This window comes from Chiloscyllium punctatum, chromosome 9, assembly GCF_047496795.1.
Source record: "Chiloscyllium punctatum isolate Juve2018m chromosome 9, sChiPun1.3, whole genome shotgun sequence".
NCBI classification, from domain to species: Eukaryota; Metazoa; Chordata; class Chondrichthyes; order Orectolobiformes; family Hemiscylliidae; genus Chiloscyllium; species Chiloscyllium punctatum.
The window spans coordinates 113,236,155-113,256,060 of record NC_092747.1 but is presented as its reverse complement, the minus strand read 5'-3'; the positions used below and the strand labels follow the sequence as shown (position 1 = coordinate 113,256,060).

General features: G+C 44.5%; 2 protein-coding genes across 2 annotated transcripts in view; one reads left to right on the top strand and one right to left on the bottom strand.

Annotated features, from left to right (window-relative positions):
* The window catches only part of LOC140481614 (uncharacterized), a 220,152-nt gene extending 203,735 nt beyond the window's left edge, over positions 1-16,417 (bottom strand). Inside the window, exons 1-2 of the mRNA XM_072578091.1 lie at positions 16,157-16,417; positions 300-431 (exon numbers count right to left, since the gene is read on the bottom strand). Coding sequence (XP_072434192.1) covers positions 300-304 — 5 coding nt within the window. The 5' untranslated portion in view covers positions 305-431; positions 16,157-16,417. The remainder of the gene's footprint in view (positions 1-299; positions 432-16,156) is intronic.
* Positions 16,418-16,859: 442 nt separating this feature from the next.
* Positions 16,860-19,906, top strand: part of LOC140481615 (uncharacterized) — a 209,858-nt gene continuing 206,811 nt past the window's right edge. The window contains exon 1 of the mRNA XM_072578092.1: positions 16,860-17,221. Coding sequence (XP_072434193.1) covers positions 17,147-17,221 — 75 coding nt within the window. The 5' untranslated portion in view covers positions 16,860-17,146. The remainder of the gene's footprint in view (positions 17,222-19,906) is intronic.

The window sequence follows — 19,906 nt, the reverse complement described above, 5'->3', positions numbered from 1 at the left end:
TTTAGAGGTCGATAAGTTGAGCAAATTGGAGGAATATTACAATACAATTAATCTTCTCCACCAAGCGGTTTGTAATATGGACATATTTTCAATTCTTCATCTGCTCTGCTTTTGCAAACTCTCTTAACCCATCTTGATCCCTTTAAAGCTTCTTTGTATTCTGTATTTAAAACATACAACTCCTCTCATGGAAGGATTTTGTTTGTGGATTTTTAGACAGACATTTTCAAACAACTTTCCTGCTATTTATCTTGTTTTTGTTTGCATTGGATCACAACAGAGAAATCAGAAAAACCTACCACATATTAATTCTCAGAGATATTTCCACTGCATTAAAATTTTGCTCAATATTCCCTCTGCTTCCAAACAGGATGTCCAATCTGCTGAAACTTCAATTCCAGCTCATTCCTGAATGAAATGCTTCATTAAACCTGTTCAAAAATAAAAGCCATGGAAATGAGTATCAAACAGCTTTATAACCTTGACCTGAAAGAAATTCAAAGTCACATCAAAAGCTTCTCTGAAACCCTCCCACAATCGTCCGTTTGATGTTGGGAGACTTGGTTAGACTCAAGCATGATGTGAGCCAAGGAATAGGTATATTTGTTTCTGCCCCTTACACACTCAGAGTGCTTGCTGTAGGTCTGCACAGTATGACACCAAGGGGTAACACTGTAACTGGAGAGAGATGTAGGAGACGGGGTAAGCTTTTGGGAGCTTGTGAAGTGATGGTGTATGATTGGATGATACTGTTGGAGACAACTTAGCTATGATCAGGTAGGTAGGACTGTGAGTCTATGTGGGAAGTAACTGGACAATAGGAGAGAGACAATAGGAACACAAAGTTCACGCTCATCCTACTGCAGAGAGTAGTGAAGGAGAGAAATGAGACTCAAGAATCACAGCCAAAGAAATGTATCTCTGACTTTGTGATCTCCGTGGCCTTGAGAGATGTATAGGAACTGAGAGTTTTGAGAAGATTTGTAGCTCAGGTTGAGGTTATGGATGTAGGTTTACTTGCTGAGCTGGAAGGTTCATTTCCAGGCGTTTCATCACCATACTAGGTAACATCTTCAGTGGGCCTCCAGGCAAAGCACTGTTGATAATTCCTACTTTCAGTCTATATGTTTGGGTTTCTTTGGGTTGGCGATGATTTCCTGTGGTGATTGTAATTTCCTGTGTATATATCCTTACATACAGATGGGGAAGGACCCCACTTTGACTGGGACAACACATCCATCCTAGGACAAGCCAAACAGAGACACATACAAGAATTCCTAGAAGCATGGCATTCCAACCAGAACTCTAAAAAACAAACACATCGAGTTAGACCCCATCTACCACCCTCTTGAGAAAAAGAAAAGGAAATAACATCACCTCAGGAAATGACATCACCAACCCAAAGAATCCCAAACACATAAATAGAATGCAGGAATTATCAAAAGTGCTTCGCCCGGAGGCCCACTGAAGATGTTACCGAGTAGGTTAACAAAACGTCTGGAAATGAACCTTCCAGCTCAGCGAGAAAACCTATATCCAGATGTATATGAATTGAATTTGGAATATTACAATAATGGGTTAACATTTACAGAGCTAGTGAAGGGAATTAAGAATATAAATAGATGGGATATGATTTCCATGCATTTCTGCAAAACTCTTTGTAAGGTTCTGGATAAAAGACCAATATTGATAATGGCACATAAAATCTAGGCAATTCAAGCCATGTGGTTAAAAAGCAAAGATGAAGAGTTTGTAAACCCTCTTACCAGTATCAATCTGGGTTCACAGTGGTCAGAGACTGGGGGTTGCAGCTGATCTGGTGGGTGGGAAACCCATCACATCCTGTTTCCACCCTGATGAAGTCCTGGGCAGGCAGCCCTATGGACATCCTTCCCAATTCCAATCAAATGCTTTAAATGATCAACTATCGCCCTCTTAAAACCCTGTGACCGTTGGTTAAACCAATGGCAGGCAGGGGCTCAATATGTTGAGGACACTATATGGACACCCTGTCAAAGTTGCTAGAGCCTTTCACAGGAAGGAAGATCCCATATTGAAAAGATATTTAGTGCATGCTTGAGCAATCAAGCATCAGGAAGGAAGTAGCCCCTGTGGGGCCACTCCTAAAGCCTTGCTGGCTGAGGTCCTTTACCCTCCCTGATAATCCCAGCCCTGCCAGAAGTCCCCTATAGTTGAAAATTAAGCCTCAGAAAGGTTTTATAATTAGCAGCATCCCTGGTGCTACTGTTTCTGAATGGCTGACCGCTGCCAGAAGATGGGACCTCTGCAGTCTTTATTCTGTTAGAAGACCCCTAATAGTCAGAGGGAAATTGAGAAACAAACTTGTAAGGAGATCTCAGCTATCTGTAAGAATAATAGGGTAGTTCTGGTAGGGGATTTTAACTTTCCAAACATCGACTGGGACTGCCATAGTGTTAAAGGTTTAGATGGAGAGGAATTTGTTAAGTGTATCCAAGACAATTTTCTGATTCAGTATGTGGATGTACCGACAAGAGAAGGTGCAAAACTTGACCTACTCTTGGGAAATAAGGCAGGGCAGGTGACTGAGGTGTCAGTGGGGGAGCACTTTGGGGCTAGCGACCATAATTCTATTCGTTTTAAAATAGTGATGGAAAAGAATAGACCAGATCTAAAAGTTGAAGTTCTGAATTGGAGAAAGGCCACTTTTGGCGGTATTAGGCAAGAACTTTCGAAAGCTGATTGGAGACAGATGTTCGCAGGTAAAGGGACGGCTGGAAAATGGGAAGCCTTCAGAAAGGAGATAACAAGAATCCAGAGAAAGTATGTTCCTGTCAGGGTGAAAGGGAAGGTTGGTAGGTATAGGGAATGCTGGATGACTAAAGAAATTGAGGGTTTGGTTAAGAAAAAGAAGGAAGTATACATCAGGTATAGACTGGATAGATCAAGTGAATCCTTAGAAGATTATAAAGCAAGTAGGAGTATACTTAAGAGGGGAATCAGGAGGGCAAAATGGGGACATGAGATAGCGTTGGCAAATAGAATTAAGGAGAATCCAAAGGGTTTTTACAAATATATTAAGGACAAAAGGGTAACTAGAGAGAGAATAGGGCCCCTCAAAGATCAGCAAGGTGGCCTTTGTGTGGAGCCACAGAAAATGGGGGAGATACTAAATGAATAGTTTGCATCAGTATTTACTGTGGAAAAGGATATGGAAGATATAGACTGTAGGGAAATAGATGGTGACATCTTGCAAAATGTCCAGATTACAGAGGAGGAAGTGCTGGATGTCTTGAAACAGTTAAAGGAGGATAAATCCCCAGGACCTAATCAGGTGTACCCAAGAACTCTATGGGAAGCTAGAGAAGTGATTGCTGGGCCTCTTGCTGAGGTATTTGTATCATCGGTAGTCACAGGTGAAGTGCCGGAAGGCTGAAGGTTGGCAAATTTGATGCCACTGTTTAAGAAGGGTGGTAAAGACAAGCCAGGGAACTATAGACCGGTGAGCCTGACCTCAGTGGTGGGCAAGTTGTTGGAGGGAATCCTGAGGGACAGGATGTACATGTATTTGGAAAGGCAAGGACTGATTCAGGATAGTCAACATGGCTTTGTGTGTGGGAAATCATGTCTCACAAACTTGATTGAGTTTTTTGAAGAAGTAACAAAGAAGATTGATGAGGGCAGAGCAATAGATGTGATCTATATGGACTTCTGTAAGGCGTTCAACAAGGTTCCCCATGGGAGACTGATTAGCAAGGTTAGATCTAATGGAATACATGGAGAACTAGCCATTTGGATACAGGAGTAGAGCGGTGCTGGAAAAGCACAGCAGTTCAGGTAGCATTCGAGGAGTAGGAAAATTGACGTTTCGAGCAAAAGCCCTTCATCAGGAAATGCCCTGATGAAGGACTTTTGCCCGAAATGTCAATATTCCTGCTCCTCAGATGCTGCCTGAACTGCTGTGCTTTTCCAGCACCGCTCTACTCCCGTATCTGGTTTCCAGCATCTGCAGTCATTGTTTTTACCCATTTGGATACAGAACTGGCACAAAGGTAGAAGATAGAGGGTGGTGGTGGAGGCTTGTTTTTCAGACTGGAGGCCTGTGACCAGTGGAGTGCCACAAGGATCGGTGTTGGGTCCACTGCTTTTTGTCATTTACATAATGATTTAGATGTAAGCATAAGAGGTACAGTTAGTAAGTTTGCAGATGACACCAAAATTGGAGGTGTAGTGGACAGTGAAGAGGCTTACCTCAGATTACAACAGGATCTGAACCAGATGGGCCAATGGGCTGAGGAGTGGCAGATGGAGTTTAATTCAGATAAATGTGAGGTGCTGCATTTTGGGAAAGCAAATCTTAGCAGGACTTATACACTTAATGGTAAGGTCCTAGGGAGTGTTGCTGAACAAAGAGACCTTGGAGTGCAGGTTCATAGCTCCTTGAAAGTGGAGTTGCAGGTAGATAGGATAGTGAAGAAGGCATTTAGTATGCTTTCCTTTATTGGTCAGAGTATTGAGTACAGGAGTTGGGAGGTCATGTTGCGGCTGTACAGCACATTGGTTAGGCCACTGTTGGAATATTGCGTGCGATTCTGGTCTCCTTCCTATCGGAAAGATGTTGTGAAACTTGAAAGGGTTCAGAAAAGATTTACAAGGATGCTGCCAGGGTTAGAGGATTTGAGCTATAGGGAGAGGCTGAACAGGCTGGGGCTGTTTTCCCTGGAGTGTCAGAGGCTGAGGGGTGACCTTATAGAGGTTTACAAAATTATGAGGGGCAGGGATAGGATAAATAGACAAAGTCTTTTCCCTGGAGTCGGGGAGTCCAGAACTAGAGGGCATAGGTTTAGGGTGAGAGGGGAAAGATATAAAAGAAACCTAAGGGGCAACTTTTTCACACAGAGAGTGGTACGGGTGTGGAATGAGCTGCCAGAGGATGTGGTGGAGGCTGGTACAATTGCACCATTTAAGAGGCATTTGGATGGGTATATGAATAGGAAGGGTTTGGAGGGATATCGGCTGGGTGCTGGCAGGTGGGACTAGTTTGGGTTGGGATATCTGGTCAGCATGGACAGGTTGGACCGAAGGGTCTGTTTCCATGATGTACATCTCTATGACTATGACCAACATGTCACTGTCCAGTTAAATGACTGAGTGGTGGGCCTTCCCTAAAAGGCATTGCTGGGTTATTGCCATGCTCTAGCCCAGTGATACCCCCATTGCCACTGTCAGATGCCATTCTGAATTTTCAACTTCTTTAGCCAGAGAGTAGTGAGAATATAGAATTCAGCTGCCATGTCGGACTGATATTAAAAGACTTAAATCAGACAGGTATGAAGAAACTCATATTTCAGATCTTCAAATTGCACCTGTATGATGTTACACATATTGGAGATGCAAAACTTGCCTGGGTAACAAATTACTCCAGACACATGAAACCATGAATGAACAGTATTTCAAGCAATTATTTCAGCAGAGCACTGGAGATGGATTTATAGCAATAGAACTCCCTGCTGTTGCTCAGGAAGGGCAAAGCAACTACTCTCAACACAAACTGGAGAAACATTTGAACAGTGACAACTTAAACATATCTGTAATATTCATGGCTGCTGGTCCAGGACACCCACTAACAAATCATGGTCTCAGGTTAACACCTGAAGGGCTTTTACCTGCACATTCATATATCTTCTCTTTGATATTGACCATTAACCCCTTGTTAGCATTGAAGTCACATTTATCTGTATGTTTAATATATCACTGGTTTTATTTTTCTTGGAGTTAACAGATGATTCCATGATACAATTGCTCTTATAGTTGACTCTTTAATGTTTCTTATGAATGACATTGTTGTTAAAGTGAAGTACAGCTATGTGCTAACAAGGTGATTAAAACTTTATGGTCGTCACCAAACACGGTTGAATTCGGGAGAGTCAATTCAATCTTCTTCACTTGGTCATCAATGGAGATAAACTCTGGAATGGATAAGTTGGGCCAAATGGCACGTTTCTACTGCAAACTCTCAAATTCTCTGTTTTCATGAATGCTTAGCTTTATTTGTCCTCTTGCACTGAAAAAGTGGGTTATTTGCCAAACCAGGAATGTTTCTGATCCAGAAATCAGAGCCCTACTCTAAAGCGTTCCTCTCAAAAAAATTCTGATTTCTCCGAATTAAAATGGATTCCGATCGAAGGTGACAGAAAAAAAATTGTTCTTTAAAAAAATCAACATTTTCATTTACTGAGTATTCCTACTACTGTGTATACGAAGTCCCGGAACTTTTTTGAACAGGTTAACACTTTCTTCCTGTGATACCACGCTCTGATGATTGCTCTGATGACCTGGATATAACATCGTGAGCTTGATTGTTTGATCTGTCTGTGATGGCAACAAACATCCAGTAACTTCAAAAAGGTCCTTTCATCTTGTGAGCTTTCAGGGCCTCTTTTCTCATGCCAGAGATTCATAAACTGTACTGAGGGCACAGAAATGGGAGGTTCTGTCAAAAATCAGTCCCACTTACTTGAGTGACCATACCATTGAGATTCAGGTGACTATGTTTGCAACCATTACTATCCCACCCGACCCTAAAGTGTCATTAACTAACCTTAGTTAGGGTGGGGTTGGATGGTTAAATTTTCAGCAACAGAGGGGAGCAGGAAGAAACAGGACTAAACATTTCACTCCATTTTTCGATACAACTAGATCCCACTACTGTTTTGTCAGAGATAGTGATTGAGAGTGTGTTGCTGGAAAGGCACAGCAGGCCAGCTCTTCCTGATGAAGGTCAATGGCCTGAAACGTTGATTTTCCTGTTCCTCGGATGCTGCCTGACCTGCTGTGCTTTTCCAGCAACAAATTCTCAACTCTGATCTCCAGCATCTGCAGACCTCACTGTCTTCTGGTCAGAGATAGCCCACCTAAGGTGGTTTCCATGGTTCACTAAAGTTGTGGATGTGCCAGGTTAGACTGGGGTGGACAAAGTTAATAATCACATGACACCAGGTTGTAGTCCAATGGGTTATTTGGAAGTGCAAGCTTTCAGAGCGCTGCTCATTTGTCACATAGCCAGCTGACAAAGGAGCAGCATTCCGAAAACTTGTACTTCCAAATAAACCTGTTGGACTATAACATAGTTTGCTAAGGCTAGCTGAAAGAAACTTGGGCCCTGTTCTGGAAAATTTCCAGTGCCCATTGATCTGGATTTCCAAGTGGAGCAAATGCCTTCCAGAGAGGAGGTGGTAAGGGATGCGATAAGTAACATTCTGAAATAAAATACCACGATCCTGGGCAACTCCGAATGAATGACTGTAGTGAGAAAAGCCTCCACCTGATCTGACTAAACCCAGGAATGAGGAGGTGGGAAACTCAAAAGAAACCTATAAGGTTCTAACAGGAAACCTATCAAAGCACAGGAAAGATGCTCCCACTGGCTCGAGAGTCTAGAGTTTGGGGTCACAGTTTGAAGATACGGTGTAGATCATTTAGGACTGAGCTGAGGAGAAATGTTTTCACCCAGAGAGAGTGGGGAGCCTGTAGAATTCCTTGCCACCGAAAACATTTGAAACTATAGCACTGAATGTCTATAAGAAGGAGCTAGATATTGTTCTTAGGGCTAAAGGGATGAAATGATATGGGGAGAAAACGTGAACAGGGTAGTGAGTTTGGATTTTCAATGATGATCATATTGAATGGAAGAGCAGGCTCGAAGGGCCAAATGGCCTACTCCTGCTGTTATTTCCTTTTTCTCTAACATTCCTAGGTTGTGTCAGTATTATAAACCACATCTCCACATACAAACACAACAAAAAGACCATGGAAGTGATGAAAAGATAAATACAAATGAAGATCAGTTCATCTTAATTCATCACCACCCAAACCACACATCATCTTCCAAGTAGAATTTCTCAATTGATCTGATATAATCCCATTAATTTATCTTAACGTCCTATGCCTCTGTTCATTATGCCAAGGACCCAGTGAACTTTACTTAAAAAGTCTTTTCATTTGTCCTGCCACCTTCAAAGAATTGAAAATTGTAGCTTCACTCTTTGCTATTTTATCCCTTTCTCAAATGATACCATGTTTCAGTCATTGCTTTAATCACTTAGATATTTTTTCTAATAAGCCTATTTAGACATATTACTATACACCTCTAGAGCAGGTTACAATTTATACCCAGTTTACCTAGCTCAGAGGTAGGGATACTACCACTGTACCACAAGAACTTAATTTAGACACTTCACCCAACTACTGCTGTCTAATTTGCAACCTCTGAGACTATAAACCATCCCCAATTGGGTATCATTGCTAGTCGGACCCAGACACATTGAGTTTCAGAATTCACGCTGTTCAAACAGAAATGGTCTCAACACTAACTTCTGGCCTGATCTACCAAGCCTCTCCTCAGCAGAACTCTGAAAACAAAACATATTCCTTCTTGTAAGCATCAGCCAATTAGTTACCCATTCACAAAACGTTGCTGCAAACTGCAGTTCGGAGTTCATCCTTTTCTTTCATTCACCTGTGGGTGTAGCTGGCCAGCCAAAGGTTTATTGTCCATCTCTAGTTGCCCTTGAGAAATTGGTGGTGAGCTGACTCCTTGAATCACTGCAGTCCAGGTTGATCTGCAACGCTCTCAGGGAGGGAATGCCAGGATTTTGATGAAGCAGCATTGAAGGAATGGTGGTGATATTTTTCCAAGTCAGGATGGAGAGTGGCTTGGAGGGGAAATTGCAGGGGGTGGTGTTCCCATCTATCTGGAAGGACAAGGGTGGCAGATACAAGTTTTGATGTGGATATGGGTTTGGAAGGTGCTGCTCAGGATCTTTGGTGAACCTCTGCAGGGCATCTTGCAGATAGTACACCCTTCTGTGACTGAGTGTTGATGGTGGAGGGAATGGATGCTTGTGGATGTTGTGGCAATGAAGAGGGCTGCTTTGTTCTGAATGGTGTCATTGCACCCATCCAGCCAACTGGGGAGTATTCCAGCACATTGCTGGAGGAGCAAATTATTACAGATGCTGGAATCTGTACTGAAAACAACAAATGTTATAGATCACAGCAGGTGAAGTAGCATCTATGGACAGAGAGCAAGCTAACGTTTCAAGTCTAGCTGACTCTTCAAAGCTGAAGTGATGTGTGGAGGGGCAGCATTTATGCCTCTAGTTTTTTTTTGGGGGGGTGGGGTGGGAGGGGGGGGGAGGAGAAGAGGAGGGGTGGTGGGGTGTCCAGTGCCCCCAACCCATAACACATCAATGCTGGTCCCTTCGCCTAATGCAGTTTCAGTGCTCAGAATGCTTGTGGTTTCAAATAAACTTGTTGGATTATACCCTGGTGTTGTATGACTTCTGACAATATATCAACAGGTTCATTAGAAACTCTCTCTATCACAGTTCAATACTCCTACACTTCAGTGTTTTTCGTGATCTGTTGAATTTTTCCTTTCAGGCACCACCTGCCCACATCAATATTCTGGTTGACAGTTACCTCGTTCAAGTTTTGAAAACATAAGTTCAAAAAGCTTCCTGTTAATCAGTTTACACCCCAAACTCCTATTTCCCTCTCCACAGATGTACATTAACAAAGAGCCCTCCACCCATTCACTGGTATGGACTGACTTCCCACCCCCAACCCCCGTGTTTCTCAGCTTCAGTGCAGCCATTACTCAGTACAGGAATGTCCCACTCCAAATCTGACACTTGCAAGTTCACAAATTCACCCTTGAGACTTGAGCACATAATCCATGCTGACCTGGAGGTTAGTGTTGTCTAACACGGAACACACTCGGAAGATAAATGTTGAACAGAATTTCAGGGAGCATGCCCTTGCTTTTCTTAAAATAGTTAGAGACAAAAAAAAACTGCAGATGCTGGAATCCAAAGTAGACAGGCAGGAGACTGGAAGAGCACAGCAAGCCAAGCAGCATCAGGAGGTGGGGAAATCAACGTTTCGGGTGTAACCCATCTTCAGGACTGGGGATGGGGGTGGGGGTAACTGCTGAGAAAGAGGATTTTGGGTGGGGATAGGGGCGGGGTGGTGAGTTGGGATAGATGAACACAGGTAGAGAGTTGGTCAATGGGAGGAATGAATCCGGTTGGTAGCTGGAAGGAAAGGTCGGTCGGAGGAATAGAAGGGAGGGGGAGGAGCTGGAAAGGAAGGTTATTTGAAATTGGAGGACTCAGTGTTGAGTTCTTTGGGTTGTAGGCTGACTAGGTGGAAGATGAGGTGTAGTTCCTCCAATTTGCAATCTAACTCACTGTGGCAATGGAGGAGGCTAAGGATAGTATTACAGAGAGGGAATGGGAAGGGGACTTGAAATGGGTGGTGACCATGAGGTCAGGTCAACACCTGCTGGCTTGACTGATAAGCTCAGCAAACCATTCCCTAAGTTTGCGTTTGGTCTCCCCGATGTAGAGAAGACCACATCGGGAGCATCTGATGCAGTAAACTAGGTTGGAGGAGAGGCAGATGAACCTCTCTCTCACCTGGAAGTACTGTTTGGGGCCCTGAATGGAGGAGAGAGCGGTAGTGTACCAGCAGGTTTTGCATCTTTTCTGGTCACAGAGGAAGGTACCGAGGGGTGAGAATGGCATGACCCAAGGGGTGATGAATGGAGCAGTCTCTGCTGAAGGCAGAAGGTTGGGGGGTGGGGGGGGGGCAAGGTGAACGTTGTTGATTCTTGATGGCGGGGTCTGGTTGGAGTTGGCGGAAGTGTTTGAGGATGATGTGTTGGATGAAAGGGACTCTGTCTTTATTATGTTTGGAGAGTGAGGGGGGTTTAAAACAGTGGAGCAGGCAATGGAGGAGGTGCGGAGAGGGCTATCAGGATGAGAGAGGGAGGAAAAACACGTAATTCAAACTGGCTGAACGTCTGACATGCTTGAGAGTGGAATGTTTCCTCCTCCAAGCAGACGTGATGGAGGTGGAGGAATTGGGAAAATGGGATGGAGTTCTTGCCACAATGAATCAGACCATAAATTCGAGGAACTACATCGCATCTTCAAACCTGGGCAGCATACAGCCCAGAGGATTCAACATGGAGTACTCCAATTTCAAATAACCTTCCTTCCCATCTCCGAACTCCCTTCCCATCCCCCGACTTCCTTTCCAATCCCTCCATCTCCCTTCCATTCCACTTACTGACTCTTCCTTTCAGCCACTAATCATAGAACATAACAACGCAGTACAGGCCCTCAATGTTACGCCACTCTGTGAAACTAATCTGAGGCCCATCTAACCTACACTATTCCATTCTTTTCTATATGCCTACCCAATGACCATTTGAATGCCCTTAAAGGTGGCGAGTCTACTACTGTTGTAGGCAGTGCATTCCACGTCCCTACTACTGTGTAAAGAAACTACCTCTGACATGTGTCCTATATCTATCATCCCTCAATTTAAAGCGATGCACCTCGTGCTAACCACCGCCATCTGAGGAAAAAGGCTGTCTCTGTCCACCCTATCTAACCCTCTGATTATGTTATATGTCTCAATTGCATCACCTCTCAACCTTCTCTCTAATGAAAACAGCCTCCGGTCCCTCAGCTGTTCCACATAACACCTTCCCTCCATACTAGGCAACATCCCATGAATTTCCTCTGCACCCTTTCCAAAGCTTCCACATCCTTCCCATAATGCAATGACCAGAACTATTTGCAATACTTCAAGTGCGGCCGCAGCAGAATTTTGTACAGTTGCAGCACAACCCCATGGTTCCGAAATTCAATCCCTCTACCAATAAAAGCTAACACACCGTACGCCTTCTTAACAACCCTATCAACCTGGGTGGCAACTTTCAATGATCTATGGACCTGTACATTGAGATCTCTCTACTCATCTCCACTACCAAGAATCTTATCATCAACCCGTACTCTACATTCCTGTTGCTCCTTCCAAAGTGAATCACCTCACACTTTTCCACATTAAACTCCATTTGCCACCTCTCAGCCCAGCTCTGCGGTTTATCAATGTCCCTCTGTAACCTTAAACATCCTTCATCACAATCCCCAACTCTACCAACCTTAGTGTCATCTACAAATTTACTAACCCATCCTTCTATGTCCTCATCCAGGTCATTAAAAAAATGACAAACAGCAGTGGCCCCAAACTGATCCTTGCGATACACCACTCATAAGTGAATTCCAGGATGAATATTTCCCATCAACCACCACCCTCTATCTTCTTTCAGCTAGCCAAGTTTTGATCCAAACTGCTAAATCACACTCAATCCGCCTCCATATTTTGTGCAATAGCCTACCGTGGGAAACCTTATCAAATGTCTTTCTGAAATCCATATACACAATACCAATCGCTTTACCCTTGTCCACCTTTTGGTCATTCCTCCCAATGACCAACCAGGACATACCCTTTACCCGTATTCACCTATCTCTACCTCACCACTCCACTCCCCTCCTCACCCAGAACTTTCCCCCATTCCCCCTTTTATCTGTAGCTTCCCCTTCTCTCATCCCCAGTCCTGAAGAAGGGTTATACCCAAAATATTGACATCTCCACGTCTTGATGCTGCCTAACTTGCTATGTTCTTCCAGCCTCCTGGGTGCCTACTTTCTTAAAATATTGACTGTGAGATCTTTCAGTTCCACCCAAAAGACTACCCCTCAAAAGCACAGCGTTCCCGTAGTACTGACCCTCTGACAATGTGGTGTTCCCTCAATACTGACTGTCTTAAAATGCTCTGCTGTAAGGGTGGTCTTACCAATAAGATGAAAAACTGGAACCTTACGTCCCTACTTTGACTCATTTGTTTACACTAATCCCAGTCAATTGTTAAAGCAAAGGGATATATGATATATCATTGTTGTCATTTCATGTTACACAGCCTTTAAAATGGAAACTGGATAAACAGACAAGGGATAGAGAAAGAGAAGGTTGTGTTGATGGGATGGGATGAGATGAAAGGGTTTTGGTGAGAAGGTTCATAAACAGCATAAAGACCAGAATGAAGGTGACTTGATGTCACATGATCAGAGTATCACATCATGCAAAATTGCATGGTCAGAATCTCATGTGATCAAATCTGCAAGGACACCCCCAATGCAGCTCGCAACTCAGACTTGAACTAATGAATGATGCATCGTGCCTTCTGTTACACAGGTCCTCACTCCTGATGAAGGGCTTATGCCTGAAATGTCAACTCTCCTGCTCCTCGGATGCTGCCTGAGCTGCTGGGCTTGTCCAGTACCACACTCTTTGACTCTGATCTCCAGCATCTGCAGTCCTCACTTTCTCTGTCTTCAGGTGTCCCTAGGATCACACATGCCAGTCTTTAACCAATTCAACTCCTATTTTCTTGTGGGACACAGCTGAAGACACTGGATACTGCAGAGGGAATAGGCCCTGACAATATTCCAGGATTGGTCCTGCAGTCATGTAATCCGAACATCAACATTCCCTAGGCTCACGTCCCAGCCAAGCTGTCCCAGTATGGCTACAATACTGGCATCTACACAACAATATGAACAACTGCTCAGGAATGTCCTGAACACAAGAAATAGGAGCAATCCAACCAAGTCAAATACCACCCCATTGGTCTACTCTTGATCATCAATGAAATGATTGAAGGGATTATGAATGGGGTCATCAAGCAGCACTTGCTTAACCATAACCTGCTCATTGTCACTCAGCTCTCGATCTCATTACATCCTTGGTTCAAATGTGGACAAAACAGCTGAATTCCAGAGGTGAGGTGAGAGAGTGATGGCCTTGGCATCAAGGCTGTATTTAATTGAGAATGGAATCAAGGAGCCCGAGCAAAACTAGTGTATGGGTATCAGTGGGCAAACAGTTTGCTGGTTGGAGTCATACTTGGCACAAAGGGAGATGGCTACCGTTGTTGGAGGTCGATCATCTCAGTTTCAGGACATCTCTGCAGAAGTTCCTCAGAGTAGTGTTCTAGGCCCAACCATCTTCAGCTGCTTCATCAATGACTCACCCTCAATTATAAGATCAGGAGTGGTGATATTCACTTATTATTGCACAATTATTGCACATTTGCAACTCCTTCAATACTGAAACAGCCAACTGTCCAAATACAACAAGACCTGGACAATATCCAGGATTGGGCTGACAAATGGCAATTAATATTCATAGCATAAAAATGTTAAGCAATGACCATTTTCAACAAGAGAGAATCTCACCATTGTCCGATCAATGTTCAATGTCATTACTATCGCTGAATCCCCTATCAACATCCTGGGGGTTACCATTGACTAGAAACTGAACTGGACTAACCATATAAACATGGTGGCTACAAGAACAGGTCAGAAATTAGTGATACTGCAGTGAATAACTTACTCCTAACTCCCCAAAGCCTGTCCATCTTCTACAAGGTATAAGTCAGGAGTTTGATGGAATACTCCCCACTTTGCTGGGTGGGTACAGCTCCAACAACACTCAAGAAGCTTGAAACCACCCAGGAAAAAGCAGTCCACTTGATTGACATCGCATCCACTAACATTCACTTCTTCCATCATTGACACTCACTAGCAGCAATGTGTATCATCTGCTGGAGAAAACTCCTGGACCCCCCCTTACCTAACAGCACAATGGGGGCGACCTACAGCACATGCACCAGAAAGGTTCAAGTAGGCAGGTCACTACCATCTCTCCTGCAGCAACTAGGGATGGGTAATATATGCTGGCCCAGCCAGCAAAGCCCCATCTCACGAATAAATAAAAGGATCAATAAATAGTTTTCTAAGTAGCATCATTGTTGATTTCTGTAAACTTGAAGATTCCCAGTTATGCTGAATATTGTGTGTGGGAAAGCAAGGATTGATCTTTACAGGGAGGGCATCATTAACTGGGGATCACATCATGATCGGAGAGGAGATTCTGTTTGTCCCTGCTAGCATGTGAGCCTGAGATTTTAACCCCCCTTCCACCAGTTCCCAGTTTACTCCTCATTGAACTCGATCAGTGAGATGGGAGGAGAAGCTGAGCCCAAATGTCAGAGGACCATTGGGGAGCTTAGGAACTGACCCCTCTGGGTCAGTAAGCCAAGGGGTTGGGGAAAATCAGCAAAGATCACAATCAGATGGGAGTGAGGGTCAAGGGGAGAGGGAGATGGGGAGGACTTCAGTGGAGGGAACTAGAGTTGTCTTCTAGGGGCAGTGGGAAACGGAACGAGAGAACATCGACCTCTGTGCTTCCTTCCCATTCATGGGCAGTTATAATATTCAAGGGGTAAGGGGGCTGCTCTGGGAATAGTGTGTAAACTCATCTCTGTTCTATTAAACCCCTGCTAGTATAAATCCCAACAAGGTGGGAAGTAGTGGGATTAAACCCAGGGCCAAAGATGCTGACTTCTTGGTCTCCAGCAATATGATTTCCTTACATCAATGACAGGAATTTTTCAAGACTGTTCAGCTATCATCACAAGATTGAGAGAGGCTCAGGGTTTAACTAGTCTCCCCAAATTTACACCAAATCCCATCCACACCCACTCCTGAGGAAATAATCTGAAAGAGGGTTTTGAAGGGTGACTTGACTGTAGCACATTTGAAGGCACAATATGACAGCCTAACCCCCAGATAAGTCCTTGCACTGTCTTTTCTTCACATATTCCAGAATTAGCTACAACACGAGCAGAGCACCTTTCACTGTGACATGGGCAAAAATAATATCAATTCTTGGAAATGCCAGAGAACCAAAGTGAAACAAAAAAGTCATTCTGAAAATAGCCCAAGGCGATTCTTATTCAATTTTAGTTATCAGAGAAACAAGTTAATAGTTACAAAAACAACTTAAAACACTGAAAAGGTAATGAGACTCCGATTTTTGATTCTGTGCAGTTATTGTCCTCCCATTCTCCAAAGGAACAGGGTGTGGCCACATGGTTCTCCATCCCAGGTGGGCAAATGCCTCACAATGTGACCAGGAACCTCAGCAGCTGCAGGTATAAGTGCAATTCTTACAGCTCTGAGCAGTGGCCAAGACTCAATGTCCATACCCAAATACAATCAAATCACACGCACCACCAACCCATTACCCAAAAATATGCCACACCCACACCCCATGTGCCTCCCACCCTTTCACCTTCCACACTCTAACCATCCCATCAGCCGACTTCCACCCAGCTCACACACTACAACAACTCCGTGACACTAACTGTCCACCACCCGGCACCCACCGCAGTATAACTTCAGTCAGTACCACTCACCGCTGCCTCCAGGCTGCGTGTGTGTGTGTGTGGATCAGGAGCAGGGGCACTACCAGCAGCAGAGAAACATGCTCTAAACTCTCTCAGAGTCTGCACTCAGCACTCGCCCTCATCCGCCGAGATGGAGATGGGATTTCGAGGCTCCAACCTACGGGTTCACTGCAGGAAAGTTAAGAGTCTGAAACTGTTCCTGAGTCAGTCGCACACAGATTTCCAGTGTCTGGGAAACTGCTCTCTACTCCCAGTTTTCACTACTCCCAGTTTACACTCCTCCCACTCTCTCTCTCTCCCTCTCTCCATCCAGTAGCTCAAAGCGGTTCTCAGGAGCTTAACCCTTTGGTTCCAATGCCAACAACAAAGATCCTTACATTTCTGTCCCACTCTCCTTGAGCAGAAAACGCCCCCAAAACAAATTTACCCTCAATCTTGGAAGCGGAGTCGCTGTTTGCTTGAAATGTGACTGTCAATTTGGAAACAGCAAGATCCCAGCGTTACCAAAGACGGCAATGACCGGGTGTGTGTGTCTTTTGTGGTGTTGACTGTGAGGTGTGTACTGGTCCCAGGAAACCTGTCTGAGCATCCAGTACACTGTCAAACAAATCTACAGCAGCGTCAGTAGTGAAAACCTGGGGGGGGGGGGGGGGGTCTGTGACAACTCTTGTGAAGTGGATATCGAAAACAGCACAAGTTCCTCAAGGGTTAACATCCTGGAAGCCCCTCTGATCTGTGATTCGAGTTACTGGATGGAGAGAGAGAGGGAGAGAGAGAGTGGGAGGAGTGTAAACTGGGAGTCGTGAAAACTGGGAGTAGAGAGCGGTTTCCCAGACACTGGAAATCTGTGTGCGACTGACTCAGGAACAGCTTCAGACTCCAACCCTTCTGCAGTGAACCCACAGGTTGGAGCCACAGGAGGTGGGAACCTCCAGATCCCATCTCCATCTCGGCTGTGGAGGGCCAATGCTGAGTGCAGACTCTGGGAGAGTTTAGACCATGTCTCTCTGCTTGTCCCGCTGGCTGCTTGTCGCGTCTCTGCTCCTGATCCATACACACAACCTGGAGGCAGCGGTGAGTGGCACTAACTGAAGTTATACTGCGGCATGTGAATACTCCTGGGTGTGTTCATGTGAGGGATATGCCAGCGAATAGCGTCCGATCCTCGGGCTGACCGCCTTGGAAGGGGAACAGCAACTTTTGGGTGCCAGTACATTGGCAGCTATCAGAAACCAGTTCATCTCACGGCTGTGATCACTAAATAGCCGCCTGCAGAACACAGAGAGCCTGACTAACTCAGGACACTGATGGTCCTGTCGAGAATTCACTAATCACTGAGTAACAATCCACTTCCAGCACTGGGATTCCTAACTGCAAATGATAGGGACAGTTCAAACTGTTCTCTGTTGAGTTGCAGTGCCTCTGGGTTGTTGTTCCATGTCAGGGAGCTCCCAGTAGTGTATAGGAATGGTGCGCGTGTGTGCATGTGTGTGAACAGATTGGGGTTTGGATGGGAGAAGAGGTGGACTGAGTTACTGCCCTGCACTGTTCTGTTGCTCCTTCCCTGCGCGCATGAAGTACTAGGTCAAATTATAAAACATTTACCCATCTACTGGGTACAATGTCTCCCTGGGTGCATGGCCATGTGACTATCCCACCATCCCATTATGGAATGGGATGTCCCAAAGGGGGGCAAATAATGTTGATGATAATACTAAATAATAAATTAATTGCAAACAAATAATTAGAAACAATAATAACTAATATTGGCTGATCTTGACCCTCTGTAAAAGTAGGTCCTGTCCCTCGCTGGACAATGATAACTTGTGATTTATACAGCACATTAACATCATAAAACAGCCCAAGGTACTTTACAAAGGAGTTAGAAAACAAAACCTGGCACTAAGCCATGAAGTGGATGACTGAATATGTGACCGAAAGCTTGGTCAAGGAAGTAGATTGTAGGAGTATCCTAAGGGCAGGGGTTGGGGGGGGGGGGGGGAGTGGGGGGGGGGGAGTGGAGAAGAGAGAGAGGGAGGGCTGGGAGAGGGACATGCTAAGGAGTGCAAAGTGAGGAGGTCAAGAGGTATAGCGAGGGAATTCCAGCCTGAAGGGCTTAGGCTTTTGTAGCCACTTCTGCTAATGGTGAAGTGATGGAAACTCAATACACAAGCGGCCAGAATAAGTAGAGATCTCAGAGGGACGTGGGGTTAGAAGAGATGACAATGCTTTGGATGGGCAGTCATGGCATAGCTCTTTACCTGGTCATGCATTTGTGACTGGGTTTGGAAACCTAGGTTGTAAAAGGTGTGTGTAATGCCAGGAAATTACCAGGATGGTACTGGTACTTGGCTACTGATTCCATTATTTAATAGGAACTGAAACTGTTTCTTCACCGCTGTGATGTTCTGCCTCTCTCTGATGATCAAAGGGCTGTTGGGAGGGAGGCCAGGCATGTGTGAGGCTGCCCCAGTGGATGACTGCCACCTGTTGTAATTGATGGATGTTATTCAGATGGAATCAGGAATTTGCAATGAAGCCTGCTTTGCTGACTCTCTATAGTGTTTCCACCTTTCTTTGTTAAAATTGTGTAAAATGGAGATAGAAGGTAAGGAGATACTGTTTTAATAGTATCAGATTGAAGTCCGTTAACGATTGGAGCTGAACATTATGAATACAACCTGTACTTCTGTAAACACCACATCTCTTGTACCTTTGATGGACTCATTACTGTCACTAGCCCTTTAAGGGAGATGAATCCTGAGGATCCAGCAGGAATAGAGGATGAGTCCCTGGAGTTTCACAGTGGAATGGGATCTCCATGCTCCCTATGATACTCCATTCCGAGGGTCAACCAGTGATAATCTCTACCAGGAGACTTTGGAGGAGGCACTGGTCTCTGCTCTGACCATCTCTCGGGCGATCAGGTACTGACTGAACAAGGAAGTTCAGCAGCGAAACACTGCGAGTGCCTCTTCCTCACACAGTAAATTGAGACATTATTTTTTTTTGCCTCCCTTGCATTCACATGTCCTCTTGTTAAAATCACTCAGTCTGTGATTTTTAAAGATACACAAAATGAATTAAAAGTTCCAGAATTCCTTTCCTGAACCTCTCTCTCCTATAATACCCTCCTTAGAACCTACCTGTTTGCAAAAACCTTTGGTCTCCTGTCCTAATAAGCCCTCATGTAGTTTGGTGTTAAGCTGAGTTTGATACTTGATTCCATTTATTATTATTGTCACATGTACCTTGGTACAGTGAAAAGTTTTGTTCTGCGTGCAGTACAGCAGAGCACAGCCCACAAAGGCACAAAGATCATAGTGTGATTAAACAGCATGAGAAATAGAAAGTGATGGCTGCAAAGGAGGTGTAGAAAAAGCAAGATCAACATTAGATTTGAAAATAGAGAGGTCCATTCAGCAGCTTAATAACAGCAGGGAAGAAACTGTTCTTGAACCTGTTGGTAAATGTGTTTAAGCTTTTGTATTTTCTGCCTGACAGAAGATGTTGGCAGATATTATGACCAGGGTGGGAGGGGTCTTTGATGATGTTGGCTGCCTTTCCATAGCAACGAGAAGTGTAGATGGACTCAATGGATGGAAGGTTGGCTTGTGTGATGGTCTGGGCTGTGTTCACAACTTTGTGTAGTTTCTTGTGATCCTGGGCAGAGCAGTTGCCGTACCAAACTGTGATGCACCCGAATAGAATGCTTTCTGTGGTGCATCTTTACAAGTTGGTGAGGGTCCTTCTGACCAT